The sequence below is a fragment of the Microplitis demolitor genome, chromosome 1 (genome assembly GCF_026212275.2).
Source record: "Microplitis demolitor isolate Queensland-Clemson2020A chromosome 1, iyMicDemo2.1a, whole genome shotgun sequence".
Taxonomy (NCBI): domain Eukaryota; kingdom Metazoa; phylum Arthropoda; class Insecta; order Hymenoptera; family Braconidae; genus Microplitis; species Microplitis demolitor.
Window position 1 is genome coordinate 5286103 of NC_068545.1, and position 21481 is coordinate 5307583.

The window sequence follows — 21481 nt, forward strand, 5'->3', positions numbered from 1 at the left end:
ATTATGATGAAAACAAACTTACATTTTATTATTAAAAAAAAATTCTTATAATTTTGAATCAAGTTTGTGCAAGCTGAAATAAATTTTCTAAAAAAAAACATAATAATTAATCTGCAATAAATAAAACAATTAATAAATATACAGTATATATAAAAATTCAATTTTTCGAGACGTGGATGAAAAAAAATGTTTACAATTTAGCGAATAATTTGTAATTTAAATGGCATAAAAGAATGGAGAATTTGGAATATTCCCTCGATTCCCAAAAGCACATTTACTTATGTACATATATTGTTAGTATTGTTCACATCTTGGAATACGATGCTGAAGAGAAGAGAGGAGAGAATGAGAAAGAGTATGCCAGATCCTTTCGGCATCTGCACTGCGAGTAGGTCCGCTATGAGACCGTAGGGATAATTATTTATGCCAGATAGGATCTTACCTGAAGAGAACCTAGCTCCAGAGACAAAAGAATCTTCTCCTCTTCTTCTCTCTTCTTCTTCTTTTCTCATCTCTACATCCCATACTCTCCATTCCTTTGGTGTATCGTGAAGAGCCAACTTGCCGCTGCCGCCACAAGACACGCGTTAGTTTTGTTTAAATGTTTTAAAAAATATAAAAAAGAAAACTAATAATAATAATAATAATAATAATAATAATAATAATAATAATAATGATAAAGAGGGGATAAAAGAAAGATGGAGAAAAATACCTTTAGCTCAGCGGGGAATCCTGGATCACGGATGGGAATAAGCGCTCAAGGCTCCTTAGTCAGGATCTGATAATAGAAATCATCAGTATCTTGGGAATATTTTTATGTATTAATAAAATTTATAAAATAATATATTTGAGTTCGTCTCGAAAAAAAGAATATTTATATTTATAGTAAATATAAGAGCTGTAAAATAAAAAATATTATTTTTATTACTAAATACTTGAGTAAATATTTAAAAACTATTCTGGGTACATTGACGGATAAAGATAAAAGAAAAAATATAAAAGCCTATTTATATTTACAGTAAATGTTTGCGCTATATATTGAACTTGAAAATTAAAAACTTAATATATATTACGTATTAGTTGTTTATTTATAATATTTATAATTTAGTATCGTAGTTTTAAAACGTGGAACTGCTTGTAAAATAAGTTGTACCACACTTCCAATTATACAAAGAACCTGTTCTGTAAATTCGTCATGAATAATGAACTTATAAATAATGTTGTAAACAAAATTTACAGACAAAAATAGGTACTTTACTTGACATTAATTTTTTTATTTGATTTTATTTTCAGTAGATGATTATTTAAATTTGAATTTATATTGTTATTTTATTTATTGACGACGTTTTTTATATTTTTTTTTCTCTTTTAATAAGAATTTTTGTACATAAGAAAATAAAGAAATGAAGAAACAAACTCGTGTTATTTTTGAATTGATAAAAGTTTTGTGATTCTACTAAAACGGTATTATAAAACCCGTGGATCCACGAGATGGAGGTTTTACTATCGACCTCGGAGGTCCCCTGCCTCAATCTTGTAAGACAACTTGTAAAACGAGAACGAACGTGAGAGGATGCTTTTCGACCACTTTTCGGCCGCGGTACAACTATCTGTCCGTTTAATCTATCGGCCCACTCTCTCTTTCGGCTTTAAAAGAGAATAAATTGCCAGTGGGTACGTTACCCAATCTCATATGTATAAATCCTCGCAACTAAGTATTTATACTCTATATACATATGTATGTATAACATACATTAATCCAAATCAATACTAAACATTTATTCTTACGACGTACTTTTAATCGTAATTCATCCTCGGCAAAAAAATACTGACCATGTAAAGAAGAGTTTGTTCCTAAAAAGTTCATAATAGTTAACTTCGAAATTTTAGACAATTCTCAACTGAGTTGATTATTTTTTGAATTTTAAAAAATTCAAGAGAACAAAAATTTCAATCTCCAAATCTCGTTTTTGGAAAATTCTTATAAAAAATTTGACATATAATTTTATCTCATTTTTTTGCAAATGAAAGATCTCACAAGATATGCACAGAAAAAAAAGTTATTTTGAGTCAAGAAAATATTTTAAAGACAAATTTTTTTGGGAACCAAGTCAAGATTTTTTTGAGTCAAAGGTCTTAGTCAGATTTGTACTTTATTCGAAAAAATTGAGATTTTCAAAAAAATTTTCTTGAATCAAGAATATTTATTTTCAGTTCAGAACTTTTTTTTTGTGTACAAATCGATGCACTGTATAACTTAGCGATTCCTGGCTTAATTTATTGAAAATTTCTATTTGATTGCGAGAAAAATTTTGATAAATGCTTCATCTACTGTACAAGTGCAACAAGAACAGTTTCGCGCGTTTATTTGAATGCGCAAAAAAAAAGAACAAGTTCCCTTCGATGTTCTTCAAGCCAGCAAAATTTTTTGTCGGATAACTTTTATTAAAAAAATCGAAAAGAACATTCTTAAAAAGTATAATACGCAGTTCAAAATTCTTTGTAACCTTCAATGTTTTAAAACCTCAAAAATTATCAACTTGAAGTTCAGAATAGTCTCAAATTTATGAGTTTATATATGAATTTTTTTGAAACATTTCTAGAACGAATTTTTTTTTCCGAGTAAATGCAATTTTTGTTTTTATTACTTACTGCCACATTAATAAAGTGCTTTTCCCAACAAATGTATAATTTGAATTTTTTATCTTACGAATTTTCAAAATTTATGTCAGATAACCCCGATTTTCAAAAAAGAGGTTTTTTTTATAGTAATTACTTGCCATTGTGTAAGCGCCATATTTGTCATCCTGATTTATAAATTTTCGACTCACCTGAAACAGATAAAAAAAAATATTTAATATTATGATAAAAAATATTATTTTAGTGATTAATCATTTGGAAGATATTATCAGATGTATTAGATTGTTTTTGTTGTTTTGTGATGGAAAATCAATCATGGATTGATAGACAGATTTTGATTGCATGTTCAGAATGTTTCAATTTAATTTAAAAGATAAAAAATATATAAATGTATATGTATATACATATATAGATGTTTAAAATATGTATACAATAAGAAAGAGAAGTAAAATAAAAAACGCGTCGAGTCATGGTCACTATACACGCGGTTTGATACGAATGCGATATAATTCTCGGTGAATTTTAAAACGACCGTAAGAATTTTAATGAAGCCCCCTTTCATGACTTAACAATACTTCATCTGGAATAGTAATTAATGTAATTTTCACCAGGTCATATAGTCACATCACCTTCGATACCTATCATTATTTTAACGAATTTAAATAAATTTAAAATTTTTAAAATGTCTACTAAATAATCTACTCTGGACTGGTTGCACAAATTAAATATATAAATTTGCATTGACATATATGTTATTTTCAGATTGATAAAAGTTATCTGCAAAAATAAAAGAAGAAAATGGATAGAGGTATATTGATGTTTATTGAATTCCTGGCTCAAGAGATTCCTTTTTGCTAGGTGATATGTACTGGATACTGGCTACACCGAGGTCTTGATCCTGATGAAGGCCGTCGACCTTCAACGCTGGCCAACAACGAATACTTTACTTCACTCCTTACTCTTCTCTTTACTTCTTACTCTATCTCCACTACTACATTTACTCAAGAATAACGGCAGAGCATTTAATGTACGGAATTCCAGAATGTACGGAAATAAACACCGAGTTATTCATCTTCACAACCTTGCAGGAAAATTTATTTCAAATAATTTCCTTTTTTCATTTAATTTTATTTCCATATATAAAAATTACACTGAAATTTTTTCCAGAATCGAAATTTTTACCAATAATCGACCTCTTTATCGCAGGTTGATAAAACAGAATTTTCCCGCCAGTAAAGAAGAGTTTGCTCTCCACTGGGCAAATTGTGAACTGTGTTACCGACTGTCACACAAAAATTCCTGCTTTATCGGTTATTTAAAGTTGCACAATTATGTAAAATATGTGTTTATATATATATGCAGTAAATAGACTGCACTTGCAGTTGAAAAATGTAAAAGAGAAAGTTTTTAATGCTGATATTACGTATTAACTTTTTATTCCGCGATCATGTATTTTTATTGTTTAATTTCCTTGTAATTATTTGTTGCATTGTTAAAAAAAAATAACTTAAAAAACATCATAACTCATAAGTCCTTTCACTCCCTGTTTTACATTTTGAAATCCAATTGATAGGAGAAATCGAATTATTTAATTTGGCTTTAGTTTGCTCGGTCGATTTCTTGTTTCGCGAAAAAAATATTGAGTGGATGTAAGGTAGAAGGCGTGAGAGAATAGGATTTATAAGAGTTGGCTAGAGTATTATATTATATGACATAGAGAATAAATAAGTGTATAGGGTCTTAAACATATGCTGAGAAGTGGGTAGCGTTGGCCATGTGGTGATGAGAAAAAAGATGCCTTGCAGCGTCCCATTCAATATAATACAAGTTAAGAGTTGAGTAGAAAGTCGACTTGATTATGTTGTGTTGTTTAGTATTAATGCTGTGAGAGAATTTAATAGCTCAGTGCATTCAAATAATAAATATCACTGTCTTGTTTCATTTAAGTAAATGTCGGAATATTACAGGTTTTAAATATCTTATAAACAAATAGACATATAATGTTTGTTTTTTCCAACCGTTAGAATTCCATAAAAACTGAGTTTCGAAAATAAATGATATATTTATTATCATTTTTATTTGAATACTTTGGGGGTATTTAATATTTACAAAGTGATAAAAAACCGCAGCCTGGAATCGAACCGGGAACTTCCGTTAGCCGACTCACCCATTAAGTTTTTAATCTTAACATTGAACGTATTATTTTAATACTAGGACTTTAATGGAAAATTTTCTATTTTTAATTGAAAAAAAAAAAAAGAGATAAAGGCTGGGAAATTTTTTGTTGCCATTGAGTTTCTACACGGAAAAAACAGAATATTAAAAATTAATAAATAATAGTAAAAAGTGGAATCTGTTATCAATAATTAGTATTATTATGTGCTTAATGTAAAGTAGATTACTAATTTTTGTAAATTCCGAAAAACTACTATCAATTATTTCAAAAAGTAACTAAATATTATTACTTTTAGGTATAATACATGACTTTTTAGTGAAAGTTAATTAATTTATGGCAGAATCTATTAAAAAGTATGATTGGTAAAATTAAGAACTGCTATCTTAAATACTGATTTTTCCAGCCGAAAATTGAAGAAGTTACAAACTTTTATTTTATAAATTCGATAACACTGATCAATTATTAGCTTAAAATATCATTTGTTCATCATTATAAATTAATTTACAATATACATAAATCGAATAAGTGGTAAATAATAAAATGAAAAATTAGTATACTAGATACTGATTTTTTGCTCATAAAAATACCCAAAATTTTTAACTCTCATTTTATAAATTCAATCCCATTGACTAATAATTTATATAAAATATTATTTATTCGTTATTATAAATTAATTTATTATATAGATATATCGAATAAGTGGTAAATAATAAAATGAAAAATTCGTGTACTAGATCTTTATATATTAATATGTACGTTTACTAATTTTTCAGTTCCTCATTTTTAAAATTTTTCTGTTTGTTTGAATAGTAATAACTGTAGATAGCAATTTATCGATTCTTTTTCATATTAATTTTAAATACGAAATTACAAATTTTGCTCTTCTAAGTGTATCAAATTTTAATATGAATAGTAGCCATTTTGTAGTATATATAATGATCCTGGTTTGAAATTAGTATCGAATATACTAATTTTAACTCGAAAATAAACTACAAACTATTAAAATTTTGAGCACATTCTTTTCCGTGTACAATCTACAAGTTAATCAAAGAACAAATAGTTGATAATTTTTTTAATGCAAATGTTTAAATTGTAGTTTGATAAATAAAAGTTAAAGTAAAGTACCCAGGTAACAAGCAAACAATACTTAGACCTATCTAAACTAATCCTTCTTTATAGACTCGCTGAAAGTATCGATAAAAAATAATACTAAATATAATAAAGAAAGAATATGTTTATAGAAAATGCATATCGATAGTCTATATAAGCATCTCACGGCTAAGAGAAAATTTCAACACCTGCTCGTCATATATACTAGAGCGTGGGATGATCTCCATCCCAAGACCTGCAGGTATGATCTTACAATCGTAGGGAGTCTGTATATAATAAATGAAAGAATATAAGGGTGAGATCTCTGTCTGAATAACACATGACTGCTACTGCTACCCTCGCACAATAGGAATAGACTATCAATATATGAAAAATGATACATACTAAACCTAGGATTTCTCCCACGATGGCAACATTTATTAAAAATTTTCTCAGCTTAAAGGAAAATAAATAAAAAGAAAACGAGAAACAAAAATAATTTAATTATAATATCTCTCAGGGTGCTGAACATTTGCCGGAAAAAGGTGCAAGTTTTTTTTTTTCCCACAAGATTTGTGGTCAGTGGTCTGGTCTATCTTAGCGGGACAAATGGTGCAATTGGTTAGTCGATTTAATTTTTCCTAAAAATACTAGCCCTAATTTTGGAGAAGAGCTGGTGTAGTCTTTAAGTGTTGTATAGTTTTATTTAGTGTATTTAATAATATAGCATAGGCAGCTGGTTTAAAACATGTGAACGGAAGAGATGAGGAAAGAGGGTGGGGAAAGCCGATATGAGTTGTTCTGTTCGAAAAAGAAGAGGTCTTCGGGACAGGACGCGCGTCCTTGTGAGGAGATCCTGCTTCCGGGTTCTGGTTCTGGTTCTACTTCTACTTCTGCTACTGCTGCTGCTGCTCTCATCTCATATATTTTAATATTCACTCGTTAAAAACCTATATATAGTTTACTACAGAAATATACACCTGGTACTTTTTTTTTCTTTGTGCCTTTTTTTTTTGTCCCCCTTTCATTTGATATTTTTTGTTCATACATTTTACGTAAATGAGAAAATAAGTATGTTGTATTTTGTGCCATATTTTATATATGATAAATATATATCTAATTTATAGTTTAATATGACGTTATTAAGCTTAAAACAGTTATTTTTAGAAAATAATTAAATTTAATGGATTTTTAATTTACAATTTGCTATATATATATATAATATATATATATATATATATTAAGTTTGATTATTTAAAATGTTTTGGGATTTAGAGCGTGAGAAATTAGGTTGTTAATTAATCATTCGGACATGTGTCGTGGGCGTCTTACAAATTAGTTTTGAGATAAATTACAAGAGAAGATGAAGAAGGAGAAGGGGAAATTAGTTTATCATTTTACTACAATTGTAAATTAATAATTGTTAAAGGATAAATGATAAATGAATTTAATGACGTGATTAAATGGCAAATATTGTCACTATGAAAACAAACATCATAAGATATGTAAACAAGTGTCTGCGTAATGTAGAAGCAGAGTAAAAAAGATGAAGAAAAAATATGTATAAAGAGCGCAAAAGCTCAGGCATATGTTACCGAGTATAAATGTACAGATGGTCTTTTTTTATGGACACTAAACACGATGAGAATTAATATATATACTCTTTTAAATCGCGGATAAAAACTTTTTATCTTTTTATTAAGAAACTGTGGGAGGTCATAAAAAATTGTTTGTTCTTCAGATGTTCAATTTATTGGTTACTAATTGGATAATAAAATATTCTCGTTAAATCTATATACTATAGTTTATATGATATTTTATCTTGTCCGATAACTTTCAAATTTTTTTTAACTTCTAAGTCTTTTTTTATTATTAATTTATTAATGTTTTATCTTATATATTCTATTGATATATATTTTTTTTTATTTATTTATCTTTTAGAATTATTCTTAAGAAAAAGAAATTTTTTCATTAATAAATTTCTATTGTAAAATAAAATATATATTTAAATATTGTTTTTTTAAATTATTTAATTTATTTTTTTTTAGAGAAAAATTTCTGCTTTAATGAACAAAGAAAAAATTGTTTACAATTTATAGCCTATAGGTTGATGTATATAAATATACATATTTGTAATACAAGTAGGGGAGAGTAGGGCGAAATGGGCCTCTTAAGAAAAAAGGCTCATTTTTCCCCTCTCTCCCCTATTTCAAAAATTTTTTGCTTAATTAAAATAATAATTTTTTTTAAATTGAAAAAAAAATTTCAAGGTTCATTATTGAGGCAACTGTTCATAAAAATTATTCAATAAATTTTAAAAAAAATGATTAAGTGACTTTTTAAAAAAAATTATACCAAAAGCAATTTCTCTTTTTTGTCTTGAAATTTGAAGCGCTAAAAAAAATTGTCCTGTTGCGCAATGGAAAACGCATCTGTCATAAATTTCCATTTGTAACAAATAAGGTATAAATTTAAAAAATAAAGTATTTGTTTAGGAGTGATGAATAAATTTTCAAGTGCTATAAAAAAAAATAACAATGACCTATGTAAATCCATTAAGTTTACTCTAGATAATTTTTTCTAAAGCAAAGTAGGTTTCTCGACTCTTCCGTTCCCATCTCCAGTTCCCATACATCCGAGAGGAGTTTCAAGTATATAGAAGTAAAGAGAGAATTGAGCACTCGAAACGTGTAACGTTATACCCAGGTGTTCTTGTGTCAACCTTACAGAGCACTGAGATTTTAGGTGGCTCTTCATTTTACATGCTGGTGAGTGCTCTCGACGCAAAAAACCCTCGATGGGTGGCCAAATATCCCAAACAAATATATCAATCCATCTATTTACTCACACGTCAATAAAACACAATCGCTCCTCAGTCCTCACAAATAAAATTTATAGATGACAACATTGTCAAGAATTAAGTCAAGATGACAATTCAATCTTTAAGTGTAAACACAATCCCAATAAATATATAAATTTATACGTAATACCCAATACTCGTGCAGACTCTATAAGCCAGAGTAATACAGGATCGCGAGCGGCCGAGTTCACTTGTTCGTCCAGTCTCTGGACATTCACCCCAGTACAACATGTAACTTTGTATGTGTGTTGCAACATTGACATACACACACAAATATAAATATATGTGACAACAAGTAAAAGACGCGACCGCAGATACTAAACGGCAATACCGGAGGAATCGTCTTTTACTCTTTACTCTGATACCGACCTTGTCTCAAGAGACATATCTGGGCTGTTTCTCTTTTCTTGAAACTTGTCTCTACACAAGACCAATATATAATAGTAATGGTATTATATATCCAGTAGTGTCATTGCCCATCTTGAAGATTACACTCTACATTACAGAGTACGCAATGGTGTAGTCATGCCCAGTATGGTAAAACTACAGTCTTCAAGACTTAATACTCACAGTTTATACTAAAACTACTTCTACTTGTTCTTTTATTTTTTTTTTCGCTTTTGTCTCTTATACAGTTTTATACTATTTTCTCTATGCGCTTGAAATAACTAGTATAAAGAGTCTTGTGTTTATTTCTTATTGTTGTTTTTTATTTTTTTTTTGAATTATTATGTATTTGTATTTATGTTATTTGGAAATACCTATTAAGTTTCAGATAATTTATAAAAATATGAAATAAGGTGCATCGTGGGACATGGTGGTAGGTTCGGTTGGTAGTTGGATATATATAAATAAAGGAAAAATAAGTTAAAAGAATATAAAGAGAGGTTGAATGAGCCACGAAAGTAAGCGATGTGCACGTGTGTGTTATTTGTGTGTACGATTTTAGTTGTGTGAGTAATATATATATATATATATATATTGGTAAGGACTGGCTTGAGCTCTTGGAACATGCAATCTTCGCCCATTGAAGACGCGCTGGGAAACTGCATGGTTATTACTTACCTGAATGGGATAGAATATGCCAGAGAGAGAATGCACCCAAGAAGCGGGAGGTTAAAGAATAATAACAATAATAATAATGATAATAATGAGAGGTAAAAAAATGGTGAAAAAAAAAAAAAATTTACGAGAAAAAAAGAAGGAATGGTGTAGATGGTGTGCATAGTGTACAGTAGAACTAAGGATGGATGCGAAACTCAATATCAAAGAAGGTTCTTGCGCTCTCTGTAACCGCTGCACGCAATCTTTCGACGCTACCGATGCATCTTTGAGATGATGAGAAGTTTCTGAGTAATGTTTAAATATTTCATATATGTATTTCTTATTTATCGTTTATGTGAATGTTGAAACTGTTTATTATTACATTTCGTTTTATATTTATCCTCCTAAGGATTGTAATTATTTATATTTATTTTTCCTTGATGATTTCTCTAGAAAATCATTGCAGTTTTTTATGTCTGTCAGTAAAGTAAAAAAATTTGAAAAAATGTTTCATTGACTGCTGAGAGATGAGTAAAAAATTTATGTTGCTGACGGCGATATTAAAACTTTTATTAATCTATTAGTGGTAATTTTATTACAAGGAATCAAATAATTTTTAATACGGCTATGCATTAGAGTTTTCCGAAGCTGGTGCAAAAATAAATAATCCGATTTATTTTGTGTTTTAATAGATTTTATCGTGTTTCCGTACGTCTATACAGATAAACAGTGAACGGTATTTCGTGTCAGAGGTTTACAAATTTATATATTTTCAGTAAGTACCAAAAATATATATAAATTTGAAAAAAGTTATGTAAATATAGATTAATTAAAATTTACTGAATTTTAAATATCTAAAAATAACAGTAGTTTGTCTAAGTAATTTGCATGAAATCGTTTATCTTTTCAAGGCTATAAGTATATAAGTATATGCTAATTAATACTTTTAAATAAGCCGTTCAAGATTTTCAGAGTATATGTAGTTTGAATAAAAAAATACATGTGAAGTAAAAGACCTAGTCCTAAGGGACTAGTACCCAATCACTTGATATATTTGTACATTTATATTTAAATAAATATATTATTATATAAATATAGATATACAAATACGTGGAATTGTCGGACTACACGGGAAAAAAGAACTGTTGCTGTAACAGGATATTATACTGTAGCAGCTACAGGATTCAGTTCGATTAGAGCTACAGGACTTGTCCTGTAGTATTCACAAGATCAATCCTGTTGCAGCCGCAAAAATAGACAGATGGCTGCAACAGGATTGATCTTATAGCTGTAACAAAGCGAGTCTTGTAGCTGATACACGGAAAAAAATGATGCTCAAAATTTTAATAGTTAGTAGATTATTTTCGACTGAAAATTAGTATATTTGATACTAATATCAAACCAGGATTATTATATATTACAAAATGGCTATTATTGATATTAAAATTTGATACACATACAAGAGTAAAATTTGTTATTTCGTATTTAAAATTAATTTGAAAAAGAATCGATAAATTGCTATCTACAGTTAATACTATTCAAATAAACAGAAAAATTTAAAAAATGAGGAACCGAAAAATTAGTAAACGTACATATTAATATATAAAGATCTAGTACACGAATTTTTCATTTTATTATTTACCACTTATTCGATAAATCTATATAATAAATTAATTTATAATAACGAATAAATAATATTTTATATAAATTATTAGTCAATGGGATTGAATTTATGAAATGAGAGTTAAAAATTTTGGGTATTTTTATGAGCAAAAAATTAGTATCTAGTATACTAATTTTTCATTTTACTATTTACCACTTATTTCAATTTTCGACTGGAAAAATCAGTATCTAAGATAGCAATTCTTAATTTAACCAATCATTACTTTTTAATAGATTATGCCATAAATTACTTAACTTTCACTAAAAAGTCATGTATTATACCTAAAAGTAATAATCTTTAGTTACTTTTTGAAATAATTGATAGTAGTTTTTCGGAATCTACAAAAATTAGTAAACTACTTTGTATTAAGCACATAACAGTACAAATTATTGATAACAGATTCCACTTTCTACTATTATTTATTAATTTTTAATAATCTGTTTTTTCCGTGTACAGAACTTTAGTGCAGCATCAAATTCATGCTAGAGGATATATTTCTGTTGCAGCAACAGTTTTTTTTTTTCATGTAGTCCTTGATCGAATATTAGGTCTTTTACCTTAAAAAATAAAAATTAAAACAAAGTATGAGTAATTTATGAAAATAGATTTCCTTGAGTACACAATAAAAATGATATACAAGACATATATAAATAACAGAATATACACCAGCGTGAAACATCATTTGAGCATCACACATTGAATTCCGGGCCAATACGCTTGCCCCCCTCATCAACCTCAATTAAACTTCACCGTCTCGCACTCTCGTGTGTACATATATACATAAATGTCTATATATATATATATATATATATATATATATATATATATATATATATATATATATATATATATGTACAGATGACAGTGACATAGCTCATCCACAAACTGAAGAAAACAAGTAACATATATTAGAAAGGGAATTAAATGAATGTCTTGCGCGTGTATAACATTAAATTACGATGTATTGAGTGTTATCATGAAACCTTGAATAAAAATACAAAAGAGCCAACAGCAGCTAAAGATTATATTATTCAACACATAACTTATAACACAACATACAAAATAGTGAATTCTTATTCAATATATCCTCATATCTTGTTAGTTCTCATTGTGGATTTTATTGCCGACAATTATCACAAAACATTGTCCACAATTTGTCGTCTTGTCGATCTCAAAAATTTAATCTCTTGCTCTTTCTCTTTCTTCCTCTTACTTTCACCCTTTCTCGAGACATATACATACAAGATGTATACACGGTTTCAATCGAAAACATGTTTGTGAATTTAAACGGAAGATTAGTTGTGTCAATGGTTGATAAAAAATAAAAATATTCGATGAGAAACATCCGTCGCCGTAGCTTTTAAATCGGCAAGGATAAAAGTGTCTCTGGTCTCTCTGACTCTCATCTCGACTCGGGGTTACTCTGACTTTTATAAATAAATGTATATAGATATACATACACATGTGTATCGGTATTATTATTATATACATATATATATAGAAATGAAATAAAATGTAATGTAATAGAAGGGGGCTTTGAACTTGTTCGTCGTTCAAGAGCAAGTCAGGTTTAACGCCGCGTTTAGTTGTATCATATCTATCCGACACTTCCGTTTTGTTAAATCTCGGCTTTATTTTAATTGAAGGCCATTTATGTTTTTTTTATTTTTTATTTTTATTATTGTTATTATGCTACCTTTTACCTTTACCTTTCAACTTGTAAAAAGAATTTTAATCATGAATAAATTTATTTTTATGTCCGTTCAGTTTCGGATTTTTTTATTTTTACTGTCGGACATTTAATTAATAAGTTTGATATTTAAATTTTATAAATATTTTTTTTTTAATTAAAAATAAATTTTTTTCAATAGTTTGTTATAAATATTTTTCAAATTTTAAATAATTGACCGGGAAAATTTTATCAATAAAAGATAAATAATTATATTTTTTTAACGGATGTTCGGATGAAAATTAATTAATTAAATAACTAAATAAAACTATATCATTTTGATGACAATTATTTGTGAATACGCATCCTCTTTTTACAGATAAAATGACTCGTTAATTATGAGTTGATATTTACAATCAGTTAAATTTTAAAAAATTATAAATTAACGGGATAAATTTTTAAAAAAATTATAGAAGGTTTGAATATTTTTTTTATACAAATTCAAAGTATTTTTAGCAAGTTGGTATTTTTGAGGAACGAGGATGTGGCAACCTAGCGAAGGTACAACATAACACAAGAGTGAATGACTGAATGGAATTCGTTTGGCTTTCGTAAAAAAAAGAGAAAAAAAGGGACGCCCTGTCGAGAAGATTTCAGTTAGACGGGGGTGACCTGTACAATCCTATTTATCTCTGCTGTATGGTCTAGATCAGCCTGGGCATGGACCACTGGGGGAGTCTTTCTAGTTGGAGCTAAAAAAAATTTCAAATGAAATGAAATGAAAAGAAAATATTCGTAAAGAAAAAATATCCAAGACCTTGCACACCTGAGATGGACGAGAACATTGAAGTTTGATTTTAAAATGCGTTATGCAAAAATAAATCGAATTATTTTGAGAAGTATGTAAAAAATAAAATCGCACAATAAATAATTTAGTGAATTTTGATTTTTCTCATTTTTTTTTTCACCACTTCCACTTGACTTTTCAAAGTTGCGATTGAGGTACGATAATGGACAGGATAAACCAGTTTGACTTTGTTGATGAAGAAAGAGAGGATACTTCTATCCTTTTCATTGGGGAAGAAAAAAAAATATTTCAACCATTCGACTTCAGCGCAGTCTCTTCCCGTCTATTCTTCGATATAAGCTTTTCATTTTTTGTGCCTCGGTTTTGTGAGAATAGTATAAAAATAAGAAATTCAAAATTTGACATTTCTGTTGCTAAAATATTTATTCAGCGTGTATATTAGTCTCTAAATATACCCCTAAAAAATACCATTAAATTATTTAACAAGAAAATATATTTAAAGCATCACTTGAAAAATAAATCCTATAATTAAGCAGAAATAATAACTTGTTTCCTTTAAAACCAAGGATTAAATTTTTCCGTTATGTTAATTTTTTCTACCAGTCTTGAAACACTTTAAAATATCTCGGATATCCGCCTTTCATTTTCGATAAAACTCAAAAAATTAATTTTTTTTTACTACATATTAGCATTGAAATTTCTTCTTTAAAATTTATTTCATTTTTTATAGAGACAATTTTAGTTTTACTTAAATTAACCGGTGGGTTTTAAATTGAAGCTTATCGTCAATATACAGAAAAAAAATTATTTCTAATTTTTAGTAAAAATTACCTGAAAAATATGATACTGTGAGGACATCTGGTAAATATTTAAATTTTTATGATTCTGAAGTTGGCAGACAATTAACAATTTTCGGATTGTTTTTTTCAACGAATAAATTAAAAAAAAAAAAAACTAAAAATATGCACATGTGGGAAAATTAAAAAAACTATAAGTGCAATTTTTTCAAATATTTTTTTATTATCATTCATAATTTTAAATAAATTTCAAAAATTATTCGATGTCGGCTAACTTCAGTATCATAAATTTTTCCACGCATATACTAAAATATACTACTCGATAGCATGTAAATAAAGTACATTTTTTACTAACAACATTGTAAAAATTTAGTTACACTCTGGATGTCCTTACAGTACCAAATTTTATGAGTGACTTTACTCAAAAATTCTCTGCGTGTTCATAATGCAAAATTTTTCTTGCGCCAAGAAATTTTTTTTTTCTATATTTTTGTATCATAAATATCAACTTATATTTTACGACTGTTATTTAGTTTTAAATTTATTTGTAAAATCGAATGTCATTTCCTTCTTAAGGCTGGACCGTACTGACCGAAATTTGAATTCTACTTTTTTAAAAATTTATTTATCAATTCTTATTACCGAAATTTTTATAGCTTCTAAAAAAATGTATAAGACAATTTTTTTTTCTGAAGATCTTCATCATTTGAGTGTCATAATTAATCAAGACGTAATTAGAAAAAAAATTCAAAAATTCGATTAGTCCTGCCCAGCCTTAAAAATTAAGTATGAAGCGACAGAAGTACAAGACCATTATTTATCATTTTATACTGAAACCCATCAGATTTTCTTAAACAAAATTAGGATTTGCCGATTTTAATAAAAAAATGAAATTTCTCAAATAAAAAAAAACCTTGAGCCGGATTCGAACCGCGGTCTAGAAAATCAACGTCAGTAACTGAATCCACATTATTTTTATTAGCATTTTACATGTTTTCTTCAGCCTGATTTAAATTTAAATTAAATGCAATCTTGTATTTACTTAGCAAGTTACTTGTTTATCTGTGCAAGGGTATTTCCTTTCACCGGGCATATTAAATAAGTAAAAAACCTTCATCACCCTCGATCACTAATAACAATAAATAACTTGTATTAATTATAAATAAAGGAGCAATAAAATAAATGAAATTTAAACCATCAGACAAGACATGTGGCTTAGATTCGGCGGGTGTATCATTTCATTAGTCCATTAAATAATTATGTGTAAAAGCCGCTCCCTGTGTTCAGCATGCACACTCTTACACACATACCTATCATTCACACAACACACACGATAATACACAAAAGCATACTGGCTCTCGTGTCTTTCTACCAGACTGACACTGCGAGATCAAGTCTCAGTACTCCGGTTTCTCTGCTCTTTCATCTCTTACACACTTAATAATCTCGTAATGAACGTCCATCAACATCTTATTCACTGCTCTACCATTCCCATGAATTCCAAACTCATTAACAAAACCAACAACAAAATAAAAAAAATCCTTTTAAATTATAATATAAAGCTACTACACAAAATCTATTTGATGAAGATAAAAAAATAGTGGAAATAATATTAAAATTTTCGAGTAGATAAAGAAGTAATATAAGCACGTGATATTTAATGCTCGACATATATGACGTGTTCCCACGAAACAGCATCGTGTCTCTTCTCCTCGATCTCATCCAGGTCAACACCACTTGAACCAATCTCGATGACGGCGTTGATCACAACTGATGACACATCGTACCCGCAAATCATCATATATCCACTACCGCCTTATGTTTATTATTATTTTACCAAGACCCTATTGATTAAACTTATCCTTTTGTTTAATTACACATTACACGCACATAGCAAATTAAAACAAACAATAAATAATTTTTAAATAAATATATATATATATCTATATACTTTACTAACAATTAAACAATAAATGTAATCGACGTGACTAATACCAATGGCATTCAATTTACAGCGTGAACAATATCCTCTGTGTAATATTTTTAATTAGAAAAAAATAAAAAGCTTTTTAGTAAGGAAATATAAAAGAAAAAAAAAACCCGCAGATAAAAATAATAAATATTAACATACTGTAAACTATGAATTGTCAAGTGGACTTTACGATCGTGATTTATCGTAAATGTACTTTAGCATCGGGCAAGTAGCCAACCAATTGAGTTACATATCTATCCTATCCTCACTCGCGACAGCAATCACAGCTTCTAAAAGAGTGCATCAGTGCATCTGTTCATACATTCACCTCTACTCTTCATCATCATCATCATCTTTATTTACTACCCATACTCTTTACTTGTATTACATCTAGTCTCAATTTTTTACTTGCTTTCATACTGGAGTAAATATCTTCCAGCTCTTAATCCTATGGGTCGAAAAACGTGGTCTGTTTTAAGAAGACCATGATTAAGAAAAATTATTTGAAATGATTCAAAACACTTTGAATATGATCCTGAAGTTAGCAGACAATTAGTAATTTTCGGATTATTTTTTCAATAAACCAATTACAAAAAAATAAAAACTAAAAATATGCACATGTAGGGAATTTAAAAAACTACAAGTGCAATTTTTTTAAATATTTTTTTTTTCATAATTTATTTTTTAAAAAAAAGTCCAAAAATTATTAGACATCGGCTAACCAGTGTCATATTTGAATCGACTAATATATAGATATACAATTAGCATTTTCTCAAAAAAAAACCTTTAAAAATAAAATTTAGAACGAGGCTCGATGCATTACTCTATAATCTAGCAATCTACGTTTTCATTTTTAGAAAATTTTATGTATCTGAAAACTGAAACATTTTTTGTGAAACGCAAATAAAAAGTAAAAAATCTACTGGATCTAAACATCTGAAATGTTTCACAAGTCGAAAATTTCAGCCCACCCCCATTTACCCCTTAAGTCACTTTTCAAATCAAACTTTTTTCATTTTCGTTGCGCGAAAAACGTTCCGGTCTTCGAGTACATAATATTTATATGTTTAAGAGAAAAACCTGGACAAAATTTCCATTTTCTGCGCAAGTGCAACGAGGATAGTACCGTTCGTCGACTTGAGTGTAATAGAGAAAAAAGTTCAGACCCTTCTTGTCAATTAAAAATTTTAAATTATTTCTAATTAAATTTACTTTTATTTTAATTTAATTAACATGTAGTTCAATCAAGTTTTGCCTATAAGTTTCCTTATTTATACTATTTTCAGACTTGTTTCCAATAATTTTTAGTCTGATTTTGGTCGGCTATAGATCAAAATCAGACATTTTTCTCAGATTTTGACTTTTGAGTTTTTATCCACACGAAAATTAAACTTTTTCTACCCATTATTTGTTTGTTTTTGATTGCCTTTAGATCAAAAACAGTTTGAAATTCTTATAAAAATTTAAAAACAGGCCACTTAGTCGAGTTGCAGTCGACCAGGGTTGATCTGATCTGTTGCATTTAGCTATGTGCTATATATATATATATATATATATATATATATATATATATATATATATATATTCTGGACTGTAACTAAACATAACATATAATACAGCAAAGTGAACAAAGAATACGCGAGCTAACACAAGACACAATAACATAAAACCATATCCAGTCTTGTGTCTCGAGTCCTCAGTCCTCAATCTTGAGTTTGAGCTTCAGTTCCGTGTCCAGGATTTTAAAATATAAAAGAAGTCACACTTTGACGAATTGAGGAAAAAAAGCATAATATAAAAGCTAAACAAATGAAATAAAAAGGATAAAGCAAGACAGCTGGTGTATAAAAGAAATAAGTGAAAGAGGAGTCAAGGTAGATGCACTATGTCGTCTTCTATTCCCAGTTACCGTTTTCACAGACTCAGTCTCAGTTTGTTTCAGTCCCAAGAGCAAGACCAAGACCCAGAGTGCATGAGTCCCGTGTGTGAGTATAGTAAGTAAAGTTGAGTAAAGAGACTTTCTGAGGAGTTTTGCTGTCGAGTAGACTCTTGTAGATGTATGAGAGTTGAGTAAAGGTATAGCTTTACGGACTACTCGGATTCAGACTTAATGGTTGGCTGGCTACCGCTCCTCTGTCTATGCCTTTCCTTGGTCAAGTAGAACGAGTGGGACAAGGAACAGATGCTTTGTACCCAGATTAGAGTGAGCTAGATGATGATGTTGAGGTATTTCGTTGCTCAGATAGTGTACTCTGTTTATGTCTACCTCTCGTATGTATTAAATATAATACAGGTACCAGTAAATTTATTTACCATGTTCAGGTCCCCAAGAGTTTCGCTACAAAATTAATTATTTTATCCGCCCAAACTGCTAAGAGCTCCAAAATTAAATATATTTATATTTACTGCAGCTCAAAGCCAGGTGGGGAATAAAAGTTTTTATTAATTATTCAATTTATAGTATTTTAGATTTTTCAAAACCACGTTCTGTCCACACGGACAGAGCAGATGATTTTTAAATTTTATAACAGCCTAGGAAAATAAAACTTCTATTTGGTAGACTGATAACCAAGAGAGCAAGTGTTTTATTTTTTTTTTTCTAGTCTTATAAACAGCTTCGTAACGTGAGATTTTTTTATACCAACACCAGCAAGACATATGCTGTTATCTTGATACCAGAGTATATTATTTATCAAGTTGGTGTTGATCAAATACGGGTGTTATCTTGAATACGATAATTGTGGAGAAGATTATTAAAAAAAAAAAAAAATACGTACATACTGTACGACTTGATGCGTATTAAATAATTTAAATAGTGTCGTAATTAATAATTAAAAAATAAGTTAAGGTCATAAACTCACCTCGCTCCTCTATAACTTCAGCATTAATGCTCGCAAAAACAGTGAACAAGATCCCGATGGCTATGGCTCTTGCCATTTTTTTTCTTAACGTTCTCCAGGACTCAAAGTCTCTGGTAACAGCTACCTCCACATAAATAACGGGCAACAATGCATATCACTAGACACTTTTTTTTTAAATATATTTTTTTATCACTGCACTATTTTTTTTTCTTTCACAAGATTTTCCGCTGTCACTGATAATTTAAATTTCCGTTTAAATTCGTAAAAAATATATTTTAAACCTAATGTTCAATAAATAAAAATATATCACCTGTATATATCATATGTCTGATTGCATACACTTTTAAAAAACACTTGTTTATTTTTTCCAAAAAAAAAGAATTAAAAAAATTAAAAAAAATTCAGTATTCAAATTTACTATTTAAATTTAAATAAAATAAAATTAGTATATTTAAATAGGACGGATTTAAAATGTATAATATAAATAAAAAGAGTTTTTTAAATAAAAAATTTAAAAGACGACATGAATCTTACGACGCACTCGCACGCTAGTCGACTCGAGAATACGCGCGTCTTGTCAGTGGTTGCAACAAACTCCGCGCATGCGCAACAGGTAGCTTCTTAAAAATATTTAACTACCCGAAGACTTGGGTATAAATAACCGAAGACTTACGAAGTTACACGAACGTCTTTAATAAATATTACGAAGATTTACGAAAGTTTACGAGCAACTGCCGTTCGGGTCTTTTGATTCTACGAAGATCTGTGGTGAGTGTGTGCTTTACAATCTGTAGTATTTTATAGTATTATATATTATATATATATATATATATATAGGTATATATATGAATGTGTGTTAAGTTCGCCAATCGTTTTATCAGTGTAAAAATCTTAGTGTGTTGAGTTCCCCTCTCTTTATTTAAAAGTGCATGTATATGAGAACCAGCACCAGCACCGGCATCATCACCAACATCAGCGCAAATAATAAGACGATGTATGCGAAATATAACAGGACTGGTTCTGGTTTTCCTCGGTACGTGAATCAGGGAACAATATATTATATATGTTGTATAGTTATGTGAGAGTATACAAAGGACATATAAGAGAAAATACAAGGTCAGAAAACGAGTCGTCGGACACTTGATGATGATAGGCTGCTGAGTATGAGGACTGAGGATTGAGGATGGCTGGATCGGGTGGTAAAAGACTCAAGGTAAGTTGCTTGCTTTATGTAAAAAACAATGAAATTCAAATTTTTAAAAAAGTAGGGAGTAGAGATTTTTTTATTCGCGGGATCAAAAGGAAGATGTAGGTTTTTTAGGACGCGATTTATTCGCGATTATTTAAACAAGTGGCAGTTTTTTGGCGGCAATTTTAAACATCTGTGTTATCATTTATTTTTGTTGCTCAAGTTTTTTTTTTGAGGGCAGAGAATGATGACATTCCCACGATGAGCTTCAGGATCTCCAGATGCTCTTTTTCTGGAGAGGTTTAAAAAAAAGGCTATTTTTGCGTGATAGCTCCAAATGGTTATTCATTTATGCTTATCATGTTTATTTAATCCCGGCTTATACAGACAATTACTTTATTTTATTGGTCTTTAAGGATCGGTAAAAAAATTATTCCAGCGATCGAAGCCAATTTAATTTTTTATTTACTAGGTTTTGAAATTTTGCTGTCATTTAAAAACTTTTTTTTTTTTTAAATTGCTGTTTAAAAGATTTTATTTACGAAATTTTTAAATAGTAATTTTTGATGATACTGAAGTTAGCTGACGTCTAATATTTTTTGGAATTTTTTCAGAAGGATAAATTATAAAAAACAAAATATTTGAAAAAATTGCACTTGTAGTTTTTTAAATTTTCTATATGTGCATTTTTTTAGTTTTTTTTTTTTGGTAAT

General features: G+C 28.8%; 1 protein-coding gene across 1 annotated transcript in view; it reads right to left on the bottom strand.

Moving 5' to 3' along the window:
* Positions 1-20142, bottom strand: part of LOC103576901 (epidermal growth factor receptor) — a 39411-nt gene extending 19269 nt beyond the window's left edge. The window contains exon 1 of the mRNA XM_053738756.1: positions 19580-20142. Coding sequence (XP_053594731.1) covers positions 19580-19655 — 76 coding nt within the window. The 5' untranslated portion in view covers positions 19656-20142. The remainder of the gene's footprint in view (positions 1-19579) is intronic.
* Between the last annotated feature and the right edge of the window lie 1339 nt (positions 20143-21481).